A 25,951-nucleotide genomic window follows, 5' to 3' on the forward strand; every position below is an offset into this window, starting at 1 on the left:
GAAGTTTATTGAATAAATATAGGGCTGGGAATGCCTACATCCCTTTTATCCATATTTTGCATAGATTTTATTACTCAGAATTCTATTCTCTTTTCAAATTCTTCATTTTAGCAGCATTTACATATCATTTTGAATCCGAAAGCCCTTGAGCCTTCCTAGACAGCATCCCAGGGGTATCCAATAGTCGAAACAAAGCCATTCCTTTTGCTACTGCTCAGTCATTGGAAATGCATTTGGCATTATTTGCTGGCCATTGCCCGGAGGAGACATCCGGCTCCACTCAAATCGAAAGCGATGGTAGGTGGTAGGTGGTAGATGGTTGGTGGCATCACTCGCATAGAATTGAATCTGGGTGGCTCGAATGGAATTGAATGCATGCGAGAGTGCAGCCGCCCGCTAGTTCATCCTGCATCCTGTATCCTGTTTGGGGGACACAATGGCAGGAGGTTGCGGGGGGGGGAGGGCACACACACTATGCCTCGCTGCCGTTACTCGTTGCGTCGATGAATCGACAACTCGACGTGTTTATTCACTGCATTTCCTGTTGATATTCAACAAATGTCCTGGATGCACTCTCATAGAGTCCTGTTCTCACAGCTCCTGGAGGAAGCAGGAAGCGCTTTGGCAGAGCCACCGACGGAGCCAGAGACGGAGACGGAGGCGGGACCGAAGCCCCTGAAGCAGTTGAAGCATTGATTTTTGCACTCATTGTTGGCAATTGTGTGTCGCCAACCCGAGGACCACCCACCCACCACCACCCTCTGGCATTTCCGCTTTTTCCGCTTTTTTTGTGTTTTTTTTTATTTAAAGTTTAACCTGTTTGCCCGAAATATTTAAAACAATCGCCAGCTGGCGCTTCGCCTGGCTTCAGCTTTTCGGACCCCGCATTTCCATTCGAAAAGTTTGTGTTGTTCTCCGCTAGAAAGCAGCAGCGGCAGCACCCACCCACCGCCCACTGCCCACCGCCCACCGCCCACTGCCCACTGGCCCAAGGCCAGTGCTCCAGCCATTGTGTGGTTCGTGAGCGAAGCAGAATTTAATTCTCATAAATATATTTCCCCTTCTTTAAGAATACTTTTGAAGCTGCATCGACGAAGTCGCCCGGCGCCTTGCTCTGTGGTCCGAGAGGAGTTTGTCGTTTGAACAAACATACCACGCCCACCTTGCAACAGCAACGGAAGCAGCAGAAGTATCAGCATCAAGTGCGTCACAGAAACATAAAAAATATAAACTAAAAATGTTTTATGCATGAGCAAACCACAACAAAGCGCGTAAATGTCATTTCCTCTTGACTAAAAGGATACTTTGAAATTGAAATTGTGGTATTTTTCACACACACACACACATCCACCCCGGGCACAATGCCACACCAGGGTGCAGCCCTACAGCTGCTACTCCTGGGGGCAAGAGCGCGTCAGCAATGCCATTGTAATAGTTGCCCCTCCTGCTGCCCCTGCCCCGCCCCCCTGGCTGGCATTGTCCTCCTGCTGTAGCTGGTGGTTGCATTGTGCGGCGATCGAGCGTTTTGAGTGGCAGCCCTCAAAGTCCGGCCTCCGCATGTGAGCAGCCACAGCGACGCCACAGAACGGGAATGCGGCATGGAAGTGGGGCGGGGGGGGCAATGCGATGGGAAATGTCTCAATAAAGAAGAACTTTGCCAGGCCAAATGATGATGCCGATGACGATGGTGCAATATTCCACAAATAGCTGTACTTTGCGGCTAATTATGCCCGACAAATAGATGGGCCAGGCCAGGGCACCCTCCTGGACAGTGGTCGATGGGTAATCATCTTAATGAGACGTGATCAACCAGTCCCTGGGAATCCATTAGGGGAAAGACCCACCCCTTAATCTTCCAAGCCAAAGCTCTCTTGGCCAACTTTTGTGCCAGTGACAACGAGGTACTCTAAGGACCAAACATCTCTGTGTGTGTTCGAGGAGTGAATGCATTTTCCAACCGACTGCACAGCAAACTTGTGCGTGACACAGGCAGATTTTCACGCCCCTCCTGTGATCCCGGGGCTGCCCCCTCTGGCCAATTATCAGCGTTTTGCATTGTGGCAGCCGTCGGGGGGGGGGGGGCACTAGGCAAACTTTCGAGCGAGAGGGATTATGGAATTGGCATTGAGTTGGATTTGGTTTTTACACTTGGCCTACTCCTTGGGGCTACAGGATTTGCCACTGCCACTGTTGAAATATTCATGCGTGTGGCGACAATTATGCTAAAATCCCAAATAAACATTCGAGTGGAATGCGGCGTGGCATGCAACAAGCCAGGCGATAGCAGCGTTTTGCATTGTTTGTAGTTCTGCATTTGCATGGGCACTGACGAGGAGGCTCTGTAAATTAGCCTAGCCACACACACACCCAGAGAGAGAGGGAGGGAGGGAGAGGGGGAGAGAGACGGGGAGAGAGGGAGAAATCAACAAATGGCGTCCGTGGAGGCGGCCATTCGCCACAGGCTGCGCGCCAAGAAAAACTTTTACGACGATCCAAAACTTTTCTTTACGACAATGAACGGAAACGTGTGGAGAGGGGGGGGAGGAGAGTGAGGGGGGATATGAAAATGAGGAACGACGACAAAGTTCAATTATGGTCAACAAATTGTTTCGCAATTTCAAAACACATTTTCATAGTTGTGCGTGGGCCCCCTCCCCACCCCCCTCTCCAAGGGGAGGAGCCACTGCACAGCCTCCTCCCCATCCCCATCCCCAGTTCCTCTCCCTCCCTCTCCCCTGCGGAAAGCGGCCTCGCAACATTTCCAGCCACAAAAGTATGCACACGCACAAGATTTTAATCGTGATTTGCGCATACGGCGTAAAATTGAATTTCCAAGTAACCGAAAAGTTGCCTCAAGACACAAGGTGGGCGGGCTTGAGTGGTGGGGGGTGCGGCAGAGCAGTGGAGCACTCAATTTGTGGCATCAAATGAGTGTGTGTGCACTCTGCGGATGGTAGCGTGAGAGCGAGAGAGAAACCAGTTACAGCATCATCTTTGATTGGTTTTGAAGAAGAGTTTGATTCCCAAAGGACTCCAGAGAGAAGGCATTAAAGGGAAGTACAGTCTCACCTGCAGTGGAGTGTCTTTTTGATTGCAAGCGGGAGACGAGACTCCAGACTCCACCCTACAAAAATCGTGGGGTATGGGCAGAACTATTCATATTGTCTTTCGATCGCCTGAAGTGCCAACCCAGCGGTCATTCAAGGCACGGAGTCTCCTAACATATGTACCCCCAGTGAAATCCATTGATTTTTAGAGATTTGCTAGAGATGAGAGTGTGAGCTCTCAGCTCTAATGGAGCTGCGGAGGTTCGTGATTGGAGGCTATATCCATTTCCCACGCCCGCATCTCTCCATCTCCATTCTCCTAATGGGAATCCTTCGTTGACAGATGCATAGCTGCCTGCAGCTCTCTCTGCTCCTGTCCGATGTCCTTACATGTTCAGCCAGCTGCCATCTGGCACTCCGAATTGTCCGACTAACTATTTGCTGCGACTTAATTATGGACACCAGGAAGGGGGGAAGCGGGAGGGGGCCGGAGCAACAGCCCAAGTAACAGGGAAACATGGAAACAGCCGGAGCTTACATCAGTAAGTCCTGGCGTGCCTTGGAATAATCCGTTTGGCAGACAGGAGCTGCGCTCCGCCCATCCATCGCACTCTTTCCGTGTTCTCCGTGTTCGCCGTGTTCTACGTAGAGGAAGTTGCCCCAACTAGCTGTGGATGCAACAACCTTCACTTGCAACAGTTTTCTCTCCTCTGTGTTGGCCTTACGGTTTCTCTGGCTTCTTTTGCTACTGCTGCTTGTTCACTTTCTATTATTATTTTTAGAGAACACGTTTTTAATTTCATTTGAAATTCATGAGCTGCATCCCGCTCCTAATGGAGGGGCACGCTTAGATGGGGCACGCTCTGAGCCCCCCTTAAAGTTGCAATTGAATTCGCGTCTCGACATCCAAATAGCTTTATTCCGGTCTGGCGCAAAATTCAATTTCGAAAGCTCTTTTAATATGCTACGTCTTAGGCATCATTGTCTCTGTTGCGAGGGGCCGAGCGGGGTCCTAAGCGGATTTCTGTTCCCGCTTCCCGGTTCCAGGTTCCTTGTTTTCCTGGTTTTCCTGGTCTCTGGTTTCCTGGAAAGGGAATGCCAAAGGCAAAGGGAGTTTTAATTTAATATTCATAAGCAGCAGTTAATGAAAAACACTTCAAGTCATCGGAGGGGTTCAGAGGGGGGTTTCCAGGGGCATGTGCGCGTGTGTGTGGGGGGGTAGGAGGGTTAGGAGGGGGGTAATATCATGCGATATTGCGTTGTTATAATAAAATGTCAAATATGTTTGACGCAATTTAACCGCAACACAATCTCTTCAACTCCGGCACCAAAATGCCACTCGACGACGCTTAAGGACACTTGGGGCGGGCATTAAAGGGATGGGGGATGCACGGGCTACACGGGCTACAGGGAGAGGGAGGGGGAGAGGGAGAATGGCCGCCATCGACATGGCAGGTAAAATGGCAATTCCTGGCCTCAGATTCCCTCCGACTTTCAGTTGCTTTTGTTGGTTGTGTTATTAGCATAAAATGTGTGTACGTGTAGGGCAATCTTAAAGAGCCAGGCCAAGCCACTAACCCAATCAGAACGAGTACAAAGGGAAGGAGGAGGGGCAGGGACAGGGTCAGAGTCTCAGTCAGAGTCAATCTATTGATTTTCCTGCAGCACACTTTTCACCTTCCCCAATCGGTAGACAAAAGCGATGCACGCCATTTGTTGTGGCACGAATGAGATATCGCAGAGCAATCCCCTACCACCCGCCCCTAACATCCATGTGTGTGTGTGTGTGAAAGGATAAGAGAACTGAGAGAGAAAGGCAGGACAGGCAGAGGACCTTGTCCCTCCATCCATTCATACCAGCCAAGCAGCAAAACAGTCAATAAAAGTCCACTTACATTTCTGCCGACATCTCAATTATTTTCCTTTCTCTTCTCCGCACGGAAGGGACGTGGAGGGGCAGGACCTCCCCCCCCCTTCACCTAGTGGGGACACTTCCTGCGAAGGTCTCGGCGGACATGCCACTGGCTTTGACATCGAAAAACCTCCGATGGGCGATTGAGCGGGCGGCAAAAAGCGTTTAAATATTTCATAAATTCCTTGGAGACATATCAGGGCCAGATATTAGACATGATTGGGTATTAATTAATTAGCGGCCTATTAAATAGGTCCCCAGCGATTAGAAGATGGTGTTTAAAACGAAATGGGAACCGTGCCATGAATTAATGGAAGTAAATAGGGGTAGAGGTGTTTCAAGGTGGGGAAGCCACCTTCGACAAGCGTAGGAATCAATCGACGAAACTCCTCCTCCGATCAACCCCTTTGGCTGTCGCCAGACCAGATTAGGCCTCCCTTAAGGATCAGGCGGAGTGTTCTCTGCTTTTTGGGGAGCTGGAAACTGCTCCCCCGAGGACCACCAATTAAGCAAAAGGGAAACAGGCAAACATTTGAGGGAAAATCGCTTTATTTTTTTGAAGTTTTTCGAAAACACTCGAAATGAACAAACCCATTTGACCAAAAATCCGACTTAAGTTGATTACGCGCCAAGGGTCCGGCGGAACCGAGCAGAACGGAAACCAAAGACAAGCGGAGGGGAGGGGCAAGGAGGAGATGCGATGAGAACCCACAACAACAATGGCCAGCAATTCATTCGCGGATTTCTTTTGGCTCTTTTCGTTGCGGATAAAAAGAGAGCCCAAGATGGATGGACGGGGGACCGGGAAGGGGGGACGGGGGGGAATCCTGTCAAGCTGGCATAATCTGCGCTCCGTTTGCTTATTTGCATAAAATAATTGAAAGGCGAAATTTAAAAGAATCAACAAAGGCGCCAAAGCAGGCCCAGGCCCCAACCCAGGCCCAAACCCGAGGCCCGAGACGAAACGCACTTGAGAAAAGCCCCCAGAAAAGGAGGAGAAAGAGAGATTCAGATGAACAAAGCATGGACGGTCCCAGAACGCGAATGAAGGACGATGAACACGGTCAAGTGAGCGCCAGATTGCGCCCCGAAGAGTGCACTAATTACTGGTGTTGCAAGCAGCACCCCCCACCGCCCCCAGGGAGGCATCTCCATGCACTCATGGTCTCCATTTTTGTTTGTTTAATTGGGTTTTGGTCCCGCGAGAACTTTGTTTTCTCTCAATGGGAGTCGCTGGGTTGCCTTTTGCCGATTGACTAATTGCCCCATGTTGCAGTCAAAGAGGAGGGGCAGAGGGGCAGCATGCTGACAAGTGTCGTGGCAAATCATTCACTTATTCAATTTGCAAATGATGCGAATTCGATCTGGCACTGCAATTAGCAGGAGGAGGAGGGGCCAAAGGAGGGGCCAAAGGAGGGGCCAAAGGAGGGGCCAAAGGAGGGGCCAAAGGAGGAGGCGGATGCGGGCATGCCACAGAAAACTCAATTGCTGATGCAATCTTCGAGTTCCGAGTCCAATTGAATGGAATTAAATGGTGCATGCTGCATGCTGCATGCCGCATGCTGGGGGTAATAATAATAACCTGACTACACGTGTCCATCCAACGCTCGTTATGTCCATCGATGCTCGTAATTGAGTTGCCTCTGTGCGGGCATTGGCATTCCCTCCTCCCTCCACCCTCCTCCCTCCTCCTATGATGGCTCTTAATTGACAGACGACATATTCAAATGGAATCCTCGATGACGGACATCGCAGCAAGCGAGAGAGAGAGGGAGAGACGCGTCCTGATTCATCCTGAATGTGATTTTATAGCCACGTCCAAAGCCCCGCCCCTCCGCCCGCGCCTCGCTCTTCGCAATTGTCGTTTCATCAACTTAATTGAATTTGCCTCTCGACAACAGCCACAACAGCAGCAGCAGCAAATCCCGAAGCCAGAGCCAGAGCCAGAGCCAGTGCCAGATCCAGGGCGGTGTCAGGTGTTGGGTATTGGGTATTGCTTACTCAGCGGCATCGGGCGGCAGTCGGATACCTTTGTAATTTAAATTCCCTGTCAGGGATCCACCCCACTCGCCCCACCCCCACCAGGCGCCAGCATAGGCTTCGTCTCCTCCCAAAATAAACGCCAGGTAAACGACATAACGCATACTTTTTTAATTATGCAAAGAGCCAGGGAGCCAGGGGGCCAGGGGGCGTGGAGTCTCTGATTGATTGCCGACAAGCGACGGCACCGGCGAAACAATTGATGACGACGACGAGGGGGCGCCATGCCTCAGCCGGAAATCTGGCCAAGCTCCACTAATGGCTTCCATCATCAGCTGTAAAGGGCTGCTGCTGCTGCTGCTGTCGCTGGAACTATCGATGGCACAATGGCGGAGTTTTCAGTAAACGAGAAACGCTGTCCATAAAACTTATTGAGGAACCTCCTCGCGCCTCCTTCCCTTGAGCTGTCAGAAGCTTCGTCTTTAAGCCCCGGTCCTGCTCCAGGACTTTCCACTAATGGCCCTGCCGTGAAATTTAACGAGCTCCAGACCTCAGGAATCGTCTCGTCTGGCGGGAAACACCATTCGCCTTTTAAGTTCCTTTGTAATCGGTCTTTATGGGGCACTGCGGATTGGAAGTATCGTTTTACTTTGCTTTATATCTGTATCTCTATCTGGGGGAGAGGGTATACAGTTGCTTTAAATATGTATTGAGTTCCATAAAAGTTTTCCCTCAAAAGAGTCTTCATTTCATCGGGATGTATTTCTTTTGCAGGTCTTTCCGTGTGAATGCTTTGATCCATTCGACTGTCCACTCGTCGGATAACCTTCTACTGGATCTGGATTCATGTGAGTTTTTAACTTTAACATTCATCCAATCTACTCAAGGATGTCCTGTCCCGTGCCCCATGCCGCATGCCCCGTTCTTTGCCCCTTTTCGCTGGTAAATGCAATCGAACGGAATTCGATTTGCCGCGAGCACTTCGCCAGCCTTCCTTCCGCAGCCTTCTTTTGGGGGCTTCCGCCAACTGCCGACAAGTTTCGAATTTCCTGCCGCTTCAATAATAAGCGGCACTCCATCTCCGAGTGATGCATGGTGATGGGGCATGGGCATCAGGGTTGCCGCATTGCGTGCAGGAGAGTCCTCAGCTCTCGTTCCAGGGCAGGCTAGACGCGAACCTTGGCTTCCTAAGTCCGCACACATCGCTGCACATTTATTTCCGGCAAATTAGGCTCAGCCCGGTCCCGGCGCGTCCCGCCTTTGTCCTGGGAATCGCACGATGCCTACGCATCTTGCAAGCCGCTTTTCGATCCAAAGTTGACGTTGCTCATACGCCCCGACGACCCGGGGGCAGCATAAACCCCCCCCCCCACGACCGTTGTCAATGCGAAAACATGAAAATGATAACGGACAATTTATTGAAGCGAGCACACACACACCCACACACCCACAGAGGGGGCTAGAGATGCGGCATGGAGTCCTAGTAGGTCTGCAAGGGTCTGTCCTGTGTCCAGCATGCTACGGGAATCCTCCCGAATGGGAATGCTCATGATTATTATGATTGGTGGACGATTCCCGGCCACTGGGTTTCTCTCTTTCACTGCCTCCCCGCCCCGCTTTCCCGCATCTTTCCGTGCCCCCACTCCAGGTCCCGCATCTGGCGGGAGGATGTTTATTTATTGCTCGCTTCTCGGCGATTCTGATTGTGTGTTCTTTTTTTGGGGTATTCATACTGCTGTTTGGCTGCTGAATCCGGGCTGAAATCCATTCCATTATCCGCACACACTATCAACCATTTCGGCTGCCCCATTGCCCCACCCCCCGGGCAGCCCCTTTGACAAATATGCATCTACTTTGCATGCTTTTTGATTTCTTACCCTGGGTTGCGCCCTGTCTGCCTCTGCCCGGGAGCTGAGTAACCCATGGTCGACCCTCTGCCATGCCTCATTTGCCAGGTGCCTCGTCTGTGGCCCATGGCCCTCCCTTCAACAGCTTAGCAGCGCCGTGTCAATGGCTGGGTGCGTGAGAATTTGTTGCCTTGCGAGCTTACGGGGGCCAGCAGCAGCTGGGGACTGGAGGACAGGAGCAGAGGGCACAAGGCAGTGACAGGTGGCGGCGGCTCACCTGGAGCCACATACATCACGAAGCCCCTGCTCTCCTCCGCTCCGGCTCCGCTCCAGGCCATGTTTAGTAGACAGTTTTATTTACGCTGATGGCCATAAATATTTGAATTACAATATAATATTTAAGCCCAAAGCCAGCCCAGCTCCCAGCCCTGCTCCCAGTCCTGTCTCTTCAACCGTTCGTCGCTGAGGCGTATACGGATTCGGAGGCTGCAAGCTGGCAGCGGAGTTGGAGTCTGACGTCGGCAGTGGGGTGTGGGGTGGTGGGGTGGTGGGGTGGTGGGGTGAAAGATTTATGGCTGCCGCAAATCTACGCCAGCCACTTAATGCATTTTAATTTATTAAGCTGTCAATCTGCCAGCGAGACGGGGCCTCCATCCATCCGGTGGCACCTGCAACCACGAGTCACGTGTGTGGCATCAGCCCAGAGTTATGTGATTTCGTTATCCGCACGCTGGACACGATGGGAATCCCAGAGGAGGGGCTTACTTTCCGATCGCTGCACCTGTTGATGCTCCCAGGACTGCTCCAACATTTATCGACTCTTTTATACCATTGTTAGGCCCGAGAGACTCGAGCCCCCAATGATCTGTGGCATCTTGTCGCCTGTCGTCGGCCGTTTGTCACGCGTCAGTCTCCGCTGCCTCCGAAGGGGGCAAGTCCCCGAAATGACCAATTTCAATTAGAGCTGCTGGAATGCCTACACCGATAAGCACTTGGGTGGGTGTGGGTGTGGGTGTGGGCCGAAACAATCATCACTCAGGCAGACACGGAAATGCTGGCTGACGCTGCTGAATGCTGAATGCTGGATGGTGGATGGTGACTCCTGTTTAAATATGAGCAACAGATTAAAACTTAATTTAAAGTTGACCCTGTCGGGTTTCGTGTTTCCACTTCAGGTTTAATTAATATGTTAAGCCCGTAAAAGCCTCATCGGTAAACTAAAACCCAGCAGAGCCCCCGTAACCCCCCCTTTCTGTCGGCTGTCGGCTGTCGTCTTGTTTGCTTTCTGTTTTGTTGTTTCCGGAGCTTAAACAAACAAAAGGGTTTTAGAGAACACACTCACACACACACACACACACAGGCACAGGCATACCCGTAGAACACTGGGAAGCTCTTCTGCTCAGAGCGTCTCGCTTAATGGGTATTACACACGTGTGTACATGGATGTACATATTTATATGTGTGTGGCTCTGGCTGTGCATATCAATTGTGTGCTAGCATTGTACTTACATTACATCTTTTGTGTACGTACCGGTTAATCTGTGCAATTCCCGGAAAAATCTCTTGTGCCAGAGCATCGAGCAATCCAATCCGTTGCTGCTGCTGCTGCTGCTGTCTGGCATTGTCTCTAATGCGTGCTTAAAGCGCATTTCAGAAACACATGTGCACACACTGGCACGGCACTTACTGGCACACTGGCACCCGTCTCTCTCTCTCTCTCTCTCTCACTTGCCACACGCTCTGCTATGGATGCACAAAGCGTGCCACACTCGACGCGCTGTAATTTGACGGCGACAAGTATGCAACAGAAAATTTTAAATGCATTTCACGCACTGCGGCCGCCCTGCTGCTGCAAGTGTCGTCAAGTGATGCTGCGTCTGCCAGTGGGGCGTGGCTAGGCTGCCCCGTTTTAGGCGTTAGCTCGTTTCCCTCGAACAGCGTAAAATTTCAACATTTCCCTAATTTGCACGCACTCCGATTCAATTAAACAGGCGACCCACCAACGCCAGCGCCTGCACCACACGAGCCGTTGTTCCACCTTTTTATCTGGCCACGCCCCCTGCTTATCATGCAAATGGAGCAGCCATTTGTGCTGCTGCCTGCCCCCCCACTCACCGGTTAGTCGGAGTGATTTATCTAATTGGCCACGGCACTGGAATCTAGATGCTAGAGTCCAGAATGGAATGGACAGGAGACACGAATTCTGTTCAAACTGTTTCGCTGTCAGAGCTGCTTTCGGCAAATGTCATTTGGGCAGAAGGATCGGCAGGGGCACACACGCCACCACCATCGATACAAGATCATTTTCCCATTTTCCCATTTAAATATGAAAAAGTTTAACCCAAAGTTTGTATCTTTCAGTTGAATTCTTTCCACTCTACCCGCCAAGACGGCATTCTCAGGCATTTTTCCATAGTGTGAAAGAATATTAAAATCGCATCTGACTTGAGATATTCCTCCTTTTATAAAGCCATTAGGAGACTATTTTGCGGCTACTTCTTTTGTCTTTGGAAAGCTGTGTCCTGCGTGTCCTGTGTGTCCTGTGTCCGCATGTGTCGACCAAACATTTTAACACTTTAATCATTGAAATGCAAATTTGGTGCAGAAACTTGAGGAAGACATGCGTCAGGCGCAAGCACATGTTAACATGGCCCAGCACTCGGCACGCCCACACACTCGGCCAGGCCAGGACTGTCCCTGGTCCCTGGCAAAGGTAGAGAGCCAGCTGGGGCCGAGTATTTAACATATTCGAGCCCGAAACTAAAAACACATTTAAATTCAGCCTACTCCGGCTCTTTTTGTTGGGGAACGGCAATGGAAATGAAAATGAAAAAGCAGAGAGGCGAATAAATTAACTTGAAAATCGCATTTATATTCGGAAGTAGTGGCCGGATGCAAACCCCAGGTCACAATGCTCGCGGCAAAAGCCAAATGTTTCCTTTATTGCACGTAAATAAAGTCATAAAGTCATCATTACAACCTCGCCAACAGGAGCCAGGGGAGGAGCACCTCCATCATCCGGCAGCCAGAGCGTCGCCCGTTGTCATGTCAGAAAGAACAAAGGACAAACTTTTGTGGCCGCGATAAAAATTCGCAAATGTGCACGAATTACTTAAAACATATTAAAAACTGCGTTCCCCATCAACAATTTGTGCAAAAGGTTGCACAAATTAAAACCTCCCCCTGGGTTGGCGCCCAAGATGAAAGGGAATTCCTGCGGTGAAACTCTTTGCCTCCAAGCTGGGGTTTCATGCAACGCCTCTATGCGCACACATTGAAATTCTTATAGAGTCGCGTAAATCGGCGATAACTGATATGAAACCATTTGAACTCCCCGCCCATGGGCAGCACTGTCAACCCTCAACAGTGCTGCAAAAATGGTGGAATTTGCATGCAAATTTTGTTACAGTGTTTGGTCGCACTTGGTGTGGTAGTGGTTTTGGCAGTGCCAGTAGTGCGTGCTGATTTGTTTATTTGTTGTGTGTAAAATGGACGGTTTAAGGTAACACCCTGTCTGGCCCATGATGACGCGGCAGTGGCTGAAAGCCAGAGCCGAAGACCCTGGGACCCAATCAAGAAAGTTCGTTTGCAATATATATTGTATGTTTAGTGGCTACATCGAACACTGCATAGTTTTATTATGGAATACAAAATTATACCTAATTTAAACGGTCAGTTTTTCAACCAAAAAATTTGAATTTTTCCACTAGCATTATATGGCCACTCTATGTGTAGTAGCCGCCATGTAGAAAAATTTGTCCAAAATGAGCGCTTTGCAACGAAGAGTTGCACAGCATTTTAAATGTTTTACATACCGATGTAGAGCTACATGCATTCGACAAAAGCTGAATTGCATGTAAAATTACTTTGGCGCCATCTGTTTTATTACATCTGGCGTCTTTTTGGTGTAGTATCAATATGTAGTTTATATGTATCAAATGAGTAGTTATTGAGTATGTGTAGAAATGAAGACGTTTTACTAAATTTGTCAAAACATACAAATTTATACAGGGCAGGCTGTTCCATGCCCTAGCTTTTCGTCTCTGTTCTTTTGATAGTTTTCGAGCTGGGAGGGCGGAGCGCAATGCAAATGTGTTGCCGATACTCAATATATATACTCAAATAAACGCATTTAACATGCATATATGTTAGGCCGATATACAGCTGAGAAGCAAAAGCGTCGTTTCCATCACTAAGCGCAGTGTCATCCCTAGATTGTCACAGCCCCAGACAAAGTAACGGGAAGCCACACATACACACTCGCATATACATGCATACTCACACATATCCAATCACAACGAAGTTTGCTGCTGTACACGGATAACATTGAAAATAGAGGTGAGCATATCAGACGTTTGGGCGTTGAAAAATATAACAAATTAAAGAAGTAAGATAACAATGATTTTAGCCTTGAATAAATATAACTAAAAAATCACAAAAGCTGTCCAGGTTTTTTGCATAATTCTCCGATAGTGGGAAAAGTGTTGGAGTGTGGGAGAAGGCACCCAACAATTATTTAGAAGTTCCCGCTTTTTTTTTTCAAATTTAATACACATGTGTTTTTCCACTAGCCAATATCGTTTGGATGACAATCATCTGCGCTTCTCACAAGCCCTGTGACTTTATTTCAATTTTAATTATTGTAAAAATTATTATTAATTTGCTGATGTAACGTTTTTGAAGGTGTTTTAACACTTTTCGCCCTTGGTACGCTCAGCTACGCTTATTTTCTAGTTTTAATATCTACCAGCAAACTATCAGTTGGCGCAGCTGTCATCACTAGATTTCAACAGGCCCAGCCGGAGAGCAGCGTCGGAACCCAACACATGCACACATATACAAAGTAACGGTGAGCAGAGCCGACAGCGAAATAGAAAGAATAGAAAGATATGCAGCATGTGCCAGAGCAAGAGGGAAGAGACACAGAGGCCGGCTGACAACAGCGCTGCGCTGCTTCAAGTTCATGTGTTCCGCGGCCTATAAAATGGAGACAACATGCGCTTCTTCAGCATTTGCTCAAAATTCGTCCAACATAGTTGTACCCCCAAAACTGGTCGCATTAAACTTTTCCACAAATAGTTTGATATATTTGTATTCCTTAAATCTATTTCTAGTATTTGTTTTTGAAAATACCTGGACCTGGAACCGGAACCTGCCAATGTAGCACACCCATTAATGAAGGATTCAGGGCTGTCTGCATGTTAATATCTTGTAGCTAGTCCTGCACGGCCCTTTGTCCCGCGAGGGTCTCTTCCCGGATTTTATTTTATTTTCTGCAAATGGTATTTGCAAATACCACCTAAGATTACACTAATTCATTGGTTTTTAAACATATTGACTCGGTTTTACTGGTACTCTTACTTCGCGTCTGCGACTGCAGATTGCAGGCGGAGCCCATGATGCAAGTATTCAAGGTGGTCCCGTCGGAAAAAGTCAGTCCCTTAAGGTTTTTGATATATTTTTATTCCTTAAATCTTTTTCTAGTACTTGTTTTTGAAAAAAACCCATTAATCCATGGTTCAGAACGGTTGCGGTGGTTGTCTTTGTATGTTAATATCACAGAAGAGTACACACTATACTTATTCCGTCTGTTTCTCAGTCTCGTATCACAAGGAAATAATCGTGCATATATAACAGATTGGAAAATCACTATTATAGCCGGATCATGGCCTTAAACTAATTTCTAGGCAAGGCGGCCTGCAGGGGCTCGGCCTGGCCGTCCCGTCAATTCGAATTGCAGCGACTGCCAGAAATTTTCGTGATTTTCCTGATCTGTTTGGGAATCCTTCAGAATTGACGTCATGTTGCTCGTGGAAGTTTTTTAGGGTGTTCTCCAAGGTCTCAAAGTCCTCAAAATGACCTTATAAGCAGCCTCTTTGAGATGTTCGATCGGAAGAACGAAAGAGCTAACACCAATCGAAGCGTAGCGTCGCTGACGAGATCTGCAAGTCCCAATGGGTTTGCCCGTTTTACAGTTAAATATATGAAAAATTCCCATTTTACAATAATTCAACCAAAATATATAATTATTAGATATCAAACCAGTCTCAATGGTTTTTCCAAAGCTTTTATTTTAAATTTGTCTTGAAATTATACAAGGTGGTCGGTAAACGCTTTTCGGGTCTTATTTGATGTTGGATGGGAGAGAGATGAACGCATTTTTCTGAAAAGAGAGCGCGTTGCCGGTGGTGGCAGCGGCGGTTGCGGCGGTTGTCTTTGCATGTTAATTTCTTGCAGCCGCTGCTGCAAAGCCCTCTGTTCCGCGAGGGTGTATGTTCATGTTATTCTTAACAAACATCAAGTGCTTATTTGTGGTGTGGCCAAATCACGCGCCAATAGGCGACTGCAATATTTTTCATGTTATTATCGTATGCTTTTACCTCGAAATATGGCGCTTTAAGTTTCACAACGTAACAACATAAACATTTGTTTAGAAAACGGTCATCCACAGTCGAATTTTCGACGACGCAACAAATTCGACGAACAGTTTCGCCTGCTTAACAGTGGCTTTATGGCGCTTTTTCATCCGAAAACTGCTTGATTTTCCCAATACCCACTGCTTGCTTGTAATATAATATTGGGACGGCATATAATAGGGATGTTTTAGCACTGAAGGACAGCAGTGAAAGTAGGGAAAATCGGATAAAAGTACACCACAAAAAACATCGCAGAAGGGTACTTTCTGAATTTCAAGCAGAGGGAATTTTGCAAACATACTTTTTAATTTTAAGCAGTGCAAACAGGGAAATGAAAATATCCTCGAAAGAAAATAAGGAAATTATTTCTCTCTTTATGGAAAATTTCCAGGGATTGCCGTCAATGCGAAAATATTCTACACGCTGAAAAATTGGCATATATCATTTATGATATATATGATATATCACTAATACTAACTATACTCTTAATTCTACAAAATATTTTCTAATGTCTTAGTCAATATTTTGTATTTTACACTAAAGTAGTAATGTACAAAAGTCTTGCTTAAGACTTTTTCCAGGTGGGGCAGGTCCCACAATATGGGGAATTCGTCATTCAAAGTCTGGCGGGTCATGATATTGGCTTCTTGACCACGATGGAGCCCAAAATGGATTTTTGTGTTACTTTAGAAACATGGAAGTACACATAATGCATGGCCGTTCCGTCAATTCGAATTGCAGCGACTGCCAGAACTTTTCGTGATTTTCCTGATCTGTTTGGAATGCTGGTACCATGGCATATGGTATTCGTCCATGTAAATAGCAAATTCGGAATCGCTGTATTCCTTCAGAATTGACGTCATGTTGCTCCGGGAAGTTTTTTAGGGCGTTTAATTTAGTGCAGTATGTTGCTCGCTCGAAGGCGAGCAGCATTACCATGTCAATTTCGTTCATCTCGACTTCATCAGGAAGAAAATACTGGTGCACCTGCTCCAATGTAATTGCCACACTATACACCTTCTATGTCATCGGCATCTAAAGGGAATGGACCAACCAGCCGGTCCAGCGCTCCAGATGGATACGACAAGTGGGGGGCTGTTGGTTGGTGGTCAGGTGGTCCTCTTTAATACACGACTCGAACAGATTCGATGATTCTATGTCCTCATCAAGACACGACAATTGGGGCTGTTCATCATCCATCGCTATTTTAACATGTTCCCGGAGACTTCCAAAAATGGAAAAGTCAAGTACAAAGTCATTGGAAAGCAAATTAGAATTATTAATTGCGTCTTTAAAAGGAAACAAAACTTAGTATGTTAACGGTGATACGACAAGTGGGGCGGTGTTTAATGTTTTGTGGGTCTTTCCATATAGCCCCGAAGTATCTCGAACTTTATTTCGATGTAACCTTGGGCTTGGGACTTTATTCGTAAACTGGTTGATGCCCTGGGAGAGCGCCGTAGCTCGGAGTAGCAAATGATCTTATATGAATATGATCTAGAAAATTCGTATATCATAATTATTAATGAAAGGAAGTGCAACGATATAAGATTTAAGCGCGATTTGACGGATTCGTTCTTTCATTTTGTTTCTTTTGTGTAGTTTTTATACGTCTACATTAATAAATGTTGTAAGGGTGTGGTTGGGAAGCATACATGCAAAATTATTGATTCTGTTAGGTTGTTTTAGTATTATAACCCTACATTTGTATTTGCCTTGCTGCTAATCTCATAGCTCGCAAACAACGGTCGACACTTTTTCCCTTTGCTGTCTCGTCAAAACAGACAAAACAGAAAAAGACCACGCCGACACGGTCTCTTACTGAGCCGAACACTTTTTGTCTCTTCGCTTGTGTTGTGCTTCGTGTTTTCGGTTGAGCCCGACACACGATCGTGTCTCACAATAACAACTTGGAGAGGCACTTTGGTCAAGCGCTCACAGCAAAAGTGTGTTTAGATGAGCCGAACCAAAAAAGTGTGTGAGTATCTGTGTCTGTTTTTGGTTTTTTTTCGTGTATATGTTTATTTTTATTCATGTTTTCCGCATCTTTTGGGCTATTGTATTGTAATATGTATATTTATTTGCAAAATGGGAAAACGAATATTTTCGTTTTGTTTTTCACGATTCATTTTAAGCTCTAATAGTCAAACCGTATAAAACATGATGCAATTATACAAAGTGGTCTCGTCGGGAGCCGAAGTTCGTTCGTGTTGATTTTTTGACTTGACGATTTTTTTTATACATATATTCTTAACCCTTATGTCCCGACAACAAACAAATTACATATTGCATATTATATAAATAGCATACAGTCAGCACAACATTTATTCGGACACTCGTCTATATCAACTTTCTTTATAAATAACTTGAAAAGTATTTAAGTTTGACAAACATTTTTTTATTTCATTATGAACATGGATATCAAATGTACGAGCTAAGTCCCTCCAACAGTTTTCCAGTGGAATCCGTCTACACAATTAAGACCTTCCTTAATCCGCTCGATGTAGTTCCTTGCTCGTTCGTTTTATTTCGTAATCTCTTAAATCTAGAAATCATAATTCAGATCGTTTTGGCTCGATACTATTGGTATCGATTGCGCTTCTTTATATGTACATAATGTATTGCGCCAACTTCAAATTAATTCACATTTTTAGTAATATTTAAATATTAATTCAAATATTCAAATTGTTAACCTTTATAAAGTAATTTAATCCTATATTGTATTAAGGGGCGTCAACAGATATTACTACTACTAATTTCAAATCAAAAAATAAAAAAGCCTTCTTTGGCATATCAAAAAAATTAAAAGTATCAAAAAGGCCACTTATTTACGCACAACAATTATTCGGACACTTTTTATTTTGTACGAAAAAAACTTATTGTCCCCAATTTTTTTCTGATTTCAATATTTGATGGGGCCGCCCTTAGCTTATTTATAAAGAAATTTATATAACTAAAAATGTTGAAGAAAAATTATTAATGGCTGCATAAAACATAAATATTAATATATCAGTAAAATCATTTTATTTTAAAATTATAAACCCCACGGGCCTGTTAAGGGTTAATCAACATCAACATTTGCCGTCTCACTCACACTCACTATACTATGTGCCTTTCATTCGCACTTAATGCTCGCATACGTTAAAGGAGTGACTTTTGCCGACGAGATCGATCGTTGCCACAAGCATCACACGCACAAGCACGCATACATACGCAAAAGACACTTTGTTCGTTCGCTCGCGACAAGATGCTCAGCGAAAAACAGGAACAAAAGAGAAGTGAAAAAATCGGTCTTTGCTTGAGCGAAGAGGGAGTTGAGCAAAAACTGATTTGATCGGGTCTTTTCAGTCCCTTTTCTCAATGTGTCCGTCAATGAGAGGTTTTTATCAGTCACCCCGAAAGTGTCAACCGTTATTTGCGAGGTCTGGTTAATCTACAATTGTGTTTTCTATGAACCTTGTAGGAAATATCGTAAGTATCCGAATAAGTATCGATATGAATTATCGTCCGATAGTTCTAGTTCTTCTGCGAATTATGCGAGAACTAGATCGGAAGAGAACTAGACATCGGAGCTGGGTTCAAGGGACGGAGAGGTTGGTAAAGAATAAAGTAAAAAGTACAAAACATCCGTGGACTTTCTGCGTCTAAAATTCTGTAAGTTATTACTGCCCAGCTGGTTCATATGACAATTATAGTAATAGAAGGCACATCCTATAAGAAATCGACTGTTGATTAAAGTCTTTTATATAAATGTATTTGTATATTTACTGGTATTGACTCTTAGCTACATGAAAACAAGAATTTGAACAATTACCAATTGAAACTCCTCAAGGATGCACTGTATGTGTGCAGGGAGTGTCACGGAGAGAGCTAGCTTAGGGGAGGGGCTTGGAGTGATCGACTATTTGATCTTCTCCATCCGTCCCGTGTTCATCTCGTATCGGGAGACGTACTTGTTCTTGCCAGCCTCCTGCATCCGCTTTTCAATCTCCTTCTGGCGCTCTTTCCACTTCAGATTCAAGGATTGCACTCGTGAATGATCCAGCAACTCCCTTTTTCTTTTGATTGAGCCGATTTGCATGTCGTCGATCGGCTTCTTCACTTTGGGGTTCATCAGGCTGTCCTTGCCCATCTGTCTTAAATAGAAACGGCGGTTCAGCTTCACTTTCTTCTCATCCTTGGGGGCCTCCTCCTCGGGCATCTTCTTGACTTCAGGCCCGCGATAGCTGGGCTGGGGGACCCAAGGGAGAAACCAACGCCACGGTTTTGACTGACCCTGCTCAGAAATCTGATCTTCGCCAGGCTGTTGCTCGATGCTGTTGTCCTTCATCATCTTCCTCAAGGCTTCGCGGCGGTTCAACTTCTTCCTGTTTCCAAATTGTTCCGCCTCGGTGGACCCTCCCTCTTCGGACTTCGCATCGTTTTGGGAACTATATTTGTTCCAGCGCAATGGCGCCACGGACAAGAGCCGCTTCTCACCTGGAGGTTGAAGAACCCCATCGCCATTACATCACGGACTCCGCCATTAACATGGAAATACTCACCGCGAGTCAGGGAACGCGTCACCACGCACATGCTCTTTATTTGACGAAACATTATCGCCCTCGCCGCAAGTGAAGTACGGAAGGAGCTTGCAAAGAATCACGTTTTCCACTTTTGGGAATTACAATTTTTGTCGGTTTATACTTTGAGTGTGAATTGAAATGATTTAGAGGTAGTCTGACGTCGGATCTGCCTTATAAAACTAATCAAAGCCTGCTCTCTGCTTTCTCTGTTTGTGCCCAAACAAATTTCATCGTCCAAAAACAGGGTTGGAGAGAATTAGTATCGGTCCGATACGAATATCATCCCTGTTTTAGGGGTTGCCTGATCCCGACGAGGGACTTAAGTTTCTGTCTTGCGGTAAGGACCTCGAAGAGTGCGCCAAGGAGGTTGTCACTGATCAATGACGACTGCTGCAAACAGAAGCTTTTGAAAAAGCAATTGAGTCCCGAGGAGGTCGCTCTTTTGGGGGACATTGGGGCTGCTTCAACGTGGACCGCACCGCTGACAGCAATGACCGCGGGGAACTACTGGCGGGGACTAGAGCCACGGATACTATGTCCCCCTGGAAAGGAGCATCAAGCTGAAAAGGGAGCGTCCACGCTCCAAGCTCCTGGCTGACAGCTTTTTGCTGGTAAGTGAAGCTAGAGATGATTTTTAATGAGAAACTACACTCCCATAGGTGGTCAAAGAGCTACATAGAAAGCCCGAAAAAAGCTACTCAGAGTAGTGGCTCCTACTAGGAGGCACCATATCGCAACCCAAGATACCGATAATTGATTGATTCTCACGAAGAAACCTGATTTCCCGCAACTAAAACACAAAACCCTTGAACATTCTTTAACGGGATAGCGCTGCCAGAGAGTGGTACCTGGGAGCGTTAGCAGGCTGTTAACCTGGAGTGTTAACAGCGCTGTTGCTCTGTTACAGCTGTTGCCCTGAACAAAAATGTTAAATATCCACGGAGGGTTAAAGCTCGCAACCTGTTCAGGGGCAGCAAACTTTTTACCCCTGCCTCAGCGAAGCTTTCATTCACGTTCGGAGTGCGGCGAATATGTGCCCCCACAGAAACTCAGGCACGACTTCGGCTCTGCTCTAGTGTGTAAGTGTTTGGGCTCGTCCTCGTTGGCGTCCGGTCCTCGTGCCTCGTCGCGAAGAAGGGAGCCTTCGCGATCTCCGACCATAACCTCGTCCAAGCAGTATTGTAACGGCATTCAGGGGCTGCGGAAGTGCGACACGTGCCCTCGAGACACGCGCCAAGAGAACGGTAAACGGCGAGACCCCAAAAATAACGAAAATACGCGAGTTTTCCATCAGAAAAACGTAATTTTACAGCCGTCCTCCCAGCAGGAGGACAAACGGCAAACGCGTTAACGAAGCGGAAGTGGTAGCGGCAGCGGCAGCGGCGGAGGAGCAGTTTTTGGCAATAAGAGAAAAGGGTTTACGCAGTGCGGGAAACCAACCGCAGCCTAAACAACAATAGGAATTTAAATATTCATGAACAATGTCGATTGTCATCAATTGTGTCTCCCAGTGTTCGTTCAGTGCCCGTTGTGTATCGTTGTGTATCTGTGTGCACGAGTGCGTGTGCGTGTAAGGGTGCCACAAACATGGCCAACAACACTCGCCCTGCCCCTACCCCCACCCGTTCCCCTACCCCTTTCCCTTCTCATTCTTCAATCATCAACTGGCGCCGCTGTCATTGTCAATCAACAAACATACAACAATAACAAACTGTGTCAAATGTCAGCCGCATAGAATACCAATTCCAATTGTCAATTGACAAATTTACGCCTGGATTTCTGCATATTTAAGATACAACACAGCAGAACAGACATGCAACTGCAATTAGAGGCTTATAGTACTTGACTGGGGGAGGGGGTGTGAGAATGGTGGAGTGTGTGGTGTGGGCTTACAATAATCTATTGTATATTGTTTGTACATATATCGCATTGACAGATGACATTTGTAGCGGATTAACCATGAAATTAAGCACCCTAATCGGCGATTCGCTCGTGCGTGTACATAAAACTGTCAAAATGAATAAATAAACTGTCGATTTCTGGGACCGATCCCCAATCACAAACAACACCTCTCCCCTGCTCGCCTTTCCTCTGGCCTGCTCTGGCTATGGGCCCTAGAATTACGAGGGGGCATGCAACCGAATGTGGTAAATCCCCATTCAAACAAACATTGAACATTTATTCCTACTTTCGTGTGATTTATGCCCAGCCAACCGTGCAGACAGCGCGCGGTGGCGGGGATCCTGAAAGAGCTGGGGTTATGCCCCAGCGGAGGCCAGAAAAATGACGCGAAAATCGTCAAGCAATTTACTTTGCCCCATTCCATACGTGTGTGTGTGTGTGCTCTAGACCTAGGCCAGAATGTGGCCCAAACATGCAATGGAGCTCCACGTTGATGGCTTTAATGCCGCCGCTTTGGGCCGTAAACAAGTGCAGAAAAGTGTTTGGCTCGGCTTTGGTTCCGGTTTGTTTGGTTTTTGCAGAGCGGTTAGTCGTGGGGAGACTCTGTTCTAGACCATGGATTAGCTTGCTGGCAAAGTACTACACCAAACTGTAGTTACAGAACAGACTGTGTTTGAGCACCGCAAATGTTGGTTTCAAACACTTTCAGGCTCAAAGTGAAGCATAATTAAATTTTGCATAGGACACTTTTGCGAGTAAGCTGGGAAAAAAGTGTTTCGACTATTCAACGACTTGGAATATGCCCATGAAAGAACAGGCCTTTGAAAGTTGTTCTCTGTTCTGGAAAGGCTTCAATTAAATGTTGGTTAAAGGCAGTATTTAAGCCCTCTCTTTGAAGCCCTTTCTAAATCAAACACCTGAACACATGAGCACCTGAAATATTCCAGCGTATTCATTATTTCACATTCCTTTACATGTGGCTAAAAATATTCTTCAATTTTAAATGAAATTCGAAATACTTTCGAGTCACTCAAACACTCAAATCCTAATTAAATTTTTCCCGGGAAAACATTCCGGAATAAAAACAAAATAAGTAAAAGACTTTTCAACAATCTGAAATATGTCAATGAAATTAAAAAAGAACCCTTCAGAGCTTCCCGTGAAACAAGCTTAAAAATACTCTTCCCACGAGTTCCACGAACTCTTTTCTGATGTACTTTTCATGAAATCTCTGGTTTAATTAGGCAAACAATATTTAAGCATTTTTAAACACAGTTTGGCAATTACCCAAACAACGAATTGTTTGCCTGTCGCCCGCCATGCCTCCATGCCGCCATGCCGCCTGGCAATAATTCCATTTTACGGCTCTTGACTTATAAGCCAATTAAAAATGGCAGGGAATACCGGTAGCAGCCCGCCAACAATCTCATTTACAAGGCCATACATCTTGAAAATGTCACGGGAAAGCCTTTATTCCGCTTTTGTTTTCCGTGGGACCCTTCGAAGCGGCTTACGATTGACACCTGACTATTCACCTGACTTTTGGGCGCTTGCTGGTTGCTGGTTGCTGGTTGCTTTCTCTGGGCCCTGGTCCTTGTCCTGCCACCAATCAATCAAACTTGCCGCTGACACAAAGCTCTCTTCGAAGGTCAGCCCAAGCCTCTTCTGGCCTCTTCCTTTTTAGAGGGAACTTTTCTCGTTGAAAATTAAAATGCTTCAACACGGAGAAAATGTAAAAAAGAAAGTATGAAATATATATGAAAAGGCTGTCAAGGGTCGAATAAATAATGTAAAAGGGAAATGCTTTTTTTCGTTGATGCTCCATCTGCCCTCAAGGGTAAAAGTTCCTCACGGGCTAAGAAAAACCGCACCGAAAATTTAAGCCAAAGAATTTAAGCGCCCAAATGTTGCATGAATTTCCGCCCTTACATCGATCTCTAATGGAGTGTGAGCACACCATACATGTACGCATTGTATGGCTAAGTATGGCTAATCCCATTGAAAGCTTAGTGCACTCTGGACACCCGGGCGTGTGGATATGATACTGAATAATGGACATAATTGTTGGTGGCCAGTTTTTGGCTACATTCTGGCTAATGACCCGGCCGTGGCCAGCCCCAGATGGGCGCCCGACCCATTAATAATTCAATCGAAACTTTGAATGCGCTTTGAGCGCATTACATTTAATCAGAATTTGCACAGTGCCCTCTCGCCCATGCTCGTCGACTGTCTGTGGGTGCCTGTCTGTGGGTGTGGGTGTCTGTGAGTGCCTGGGAGTATCTGTGTGATTGTTTATGCTAATAATTCATAAACACGCGCCTGTGAAAAGCTTTGGCAAGCACAAAAGTACACGCAACCTCACCATCACCATCAGCATCAGCACCAGCCAAGGCGGACAGGGACATATACATACCACACATTTATTCTCATACGGGTATGAGAGATGAAATCTTGTAGAATAAGGCTTATTGACAGACAGTCTGTGTCCTGTGTGCTCGGTGCTGGGTGCTGGCTGCTGGTTGCTGGGTTCTTGGCTCCCCTCAGACTCCGCCTCGATCTCTGCAAAATCCGCTTAGCCATAGACTCCCTCCCTCCCTCCCGACTCCGACTTGGAAGTCGGGGGCTGGTGCCGCCTCATAGGTATCCTGCGAAAGGCTTCCCCCAAGCTGTTGCCCGCACACTTTGTGGTCTGTGCCGGCATCCAAGGATAATAAAATGTTGGCAGGACGAGCACGGCAATGCCGCTCTCTTATTCTGTGTATGTGCTTGTGGCAAATTCCTACTGCATCTGCCACAGGGACAAGACTCACACGCACACACACACACACGCACACATGAAAAAGAAGCTGGTTTTAATCTTTATGAAGCATACGATATTTCATATCGTTTTTGGAACGCTTTTTTACGACTGCCTGGGCAGGTATTTTTTTTTCGGGCTTTATTAAAGGGAATTTTATTGATTGACTTTCGGGGCGGGATTCCCCATGGGAGGAGCCGCTTGATTAAAGTAAGTTTTATTTTTGGCAGTGGTCTGCATACCTTTTCCAAATAAGAGACTGAAGAGTAGTCTTCGGTTAAAGGTTCACTTTCGAGTGGAAACTCCTTCTGCCAAACAATTCAATTTCATAAACTGTGTTCCACAAAAAGGTTGTAATTTTTATGTAGCCCCATTCGTTTCGGTTTTGGAGCGCCATTTTATGACTGCCTGAACAGGTGCTTCTGCTTCTTTCTTCATTATTAAAAGGAATTTTATTGACTGACTCCCTGGGGCTTGTCCATAGAATATAAAAGCAGTGGGAATCCTGCGTAAAAATTAAGTTCTCCTGGCCTCAGAATAGTTTATGTAGAGTAAAGTTTTCACTGCTTGTTGAAGAAAATCAAATCAAAGAAATACTTTAACATCGTACTGGGTGTTTTTGTAGATTTTTGTATTAGATGGCCAAGGATCATATTTTATTTGGAAACTATCATTGAACTTTCGTTTTTTATTTCCTTGTGCACTTTTTGCTTTTCCTCATTCAAAATATTGCACTTTTAACAACTTTTCTTAGCCAACAAGTTTTAATTGTGTGTTTTGCCAAAGTTTCCATAATTATTGGACGTTTCCCTATAAATATAGAAGCCCTTAAAAGCTTAATAAATCTTGTGATGATGTGTTAAAGAGAGGATAACGATAACGAGTACCAAGTAAACTCTTTTCTGTATTTAAGCAATGTTTTAATTGACGTATAGTTCAGGGTTAAGCTTCAGGTCTTTATTCAAAAAAACTTTCCATTATCTCTTTTGAGTTTTGTGTATTTTATTCTTCGTTCTTGTCTGTGCTCTGTGCTCTCTGTTCTCTGCTTTTCTCTTTTACTTAACTCTTTTTTCCAAGCAATTTCATGAACTTTGTGCAACCAAAAAAAAGTTGTCATCCTTTTGAGGCACATTTCACAGTCTTTTGAATGCCTTTTCACTTTGAGCGGGTTCTTTTGCCCTTTTTATAGGGTATCACTGGAGATAAGAACTTTTCGCATATCATGTCAATTTAGTTTTATAATTAATGATAGTTTTTATAATTAATATTTCGTTGCAAAATTTGACATCAGGCATTTCTGGGGGACTGTTTTTTAGGTTTTAATATCGCTTGATTAATGTTCCTATTTGGGAGGAGTTTTTCCAATAATTCTTGAGATTCGGAGAGAGAATTAACTAACTCCCTTCTCCTTTTCTTGCCTGATATCTTTTGCCTTTTGTTAAGATTTAGCACTATCCCCATCTCAGCTCCTTAAGAGTAAGTACT

At 45.8% G+C, this 25,951-nt stretch overlaps 2 protein-coding genes across 2 annotated transcripts in view; one reads left to right on the forward strand and one right to left on the reverse strand.

Moving 5' to 3' along the window:
• LOC6595364 overlaps positions 1–25,951 on the forward strand; it is a gene marked incomplete at its 5' end in the record, with an annotated part of 151,781 nt that overhangs the window by 70,743 nt on the left and 55,087 nt on the right. The window lies entirely within an intron of this gene.
• LOC6595432 lies at positions 18,935–19,878 on the reverse strand. Its single transcript, XM_002020544.2, has 2 exons — positions 19,747–19,878; positions 18,935–19,681 (listed from the first exon to the last, which is right to left on the reverse strand). Exons 1-2 carry the CDS (start codon positions 19,796–19,798, stop codon positions 19,104–19,106), a joined length of 630 nt encoding a protein of 209 aa, XP_002020580.2. The 5' UTR covers positions 19,799–19,878; the 3' UTR covers positions 18,935–19,103.

The sequence above is a fragment of the Drosophila persimilis genome, unplaced genomic scaffold (assembly GCF_003286085.1).
Source record: "Drosophila persimilis strain 14011-0111.01,24,50 unplaced genomic scaffold, DperRS2 tig00000191-arrow-pilon, whole genome shotgun sequence".
In the NCBI taxonomy this organism is placed as follows: Eukaryota; Metazoa; Arthropoda; class Insecta; order Diptera; family Drosophilidae; genus Drosophila; species Drosophila persimilis.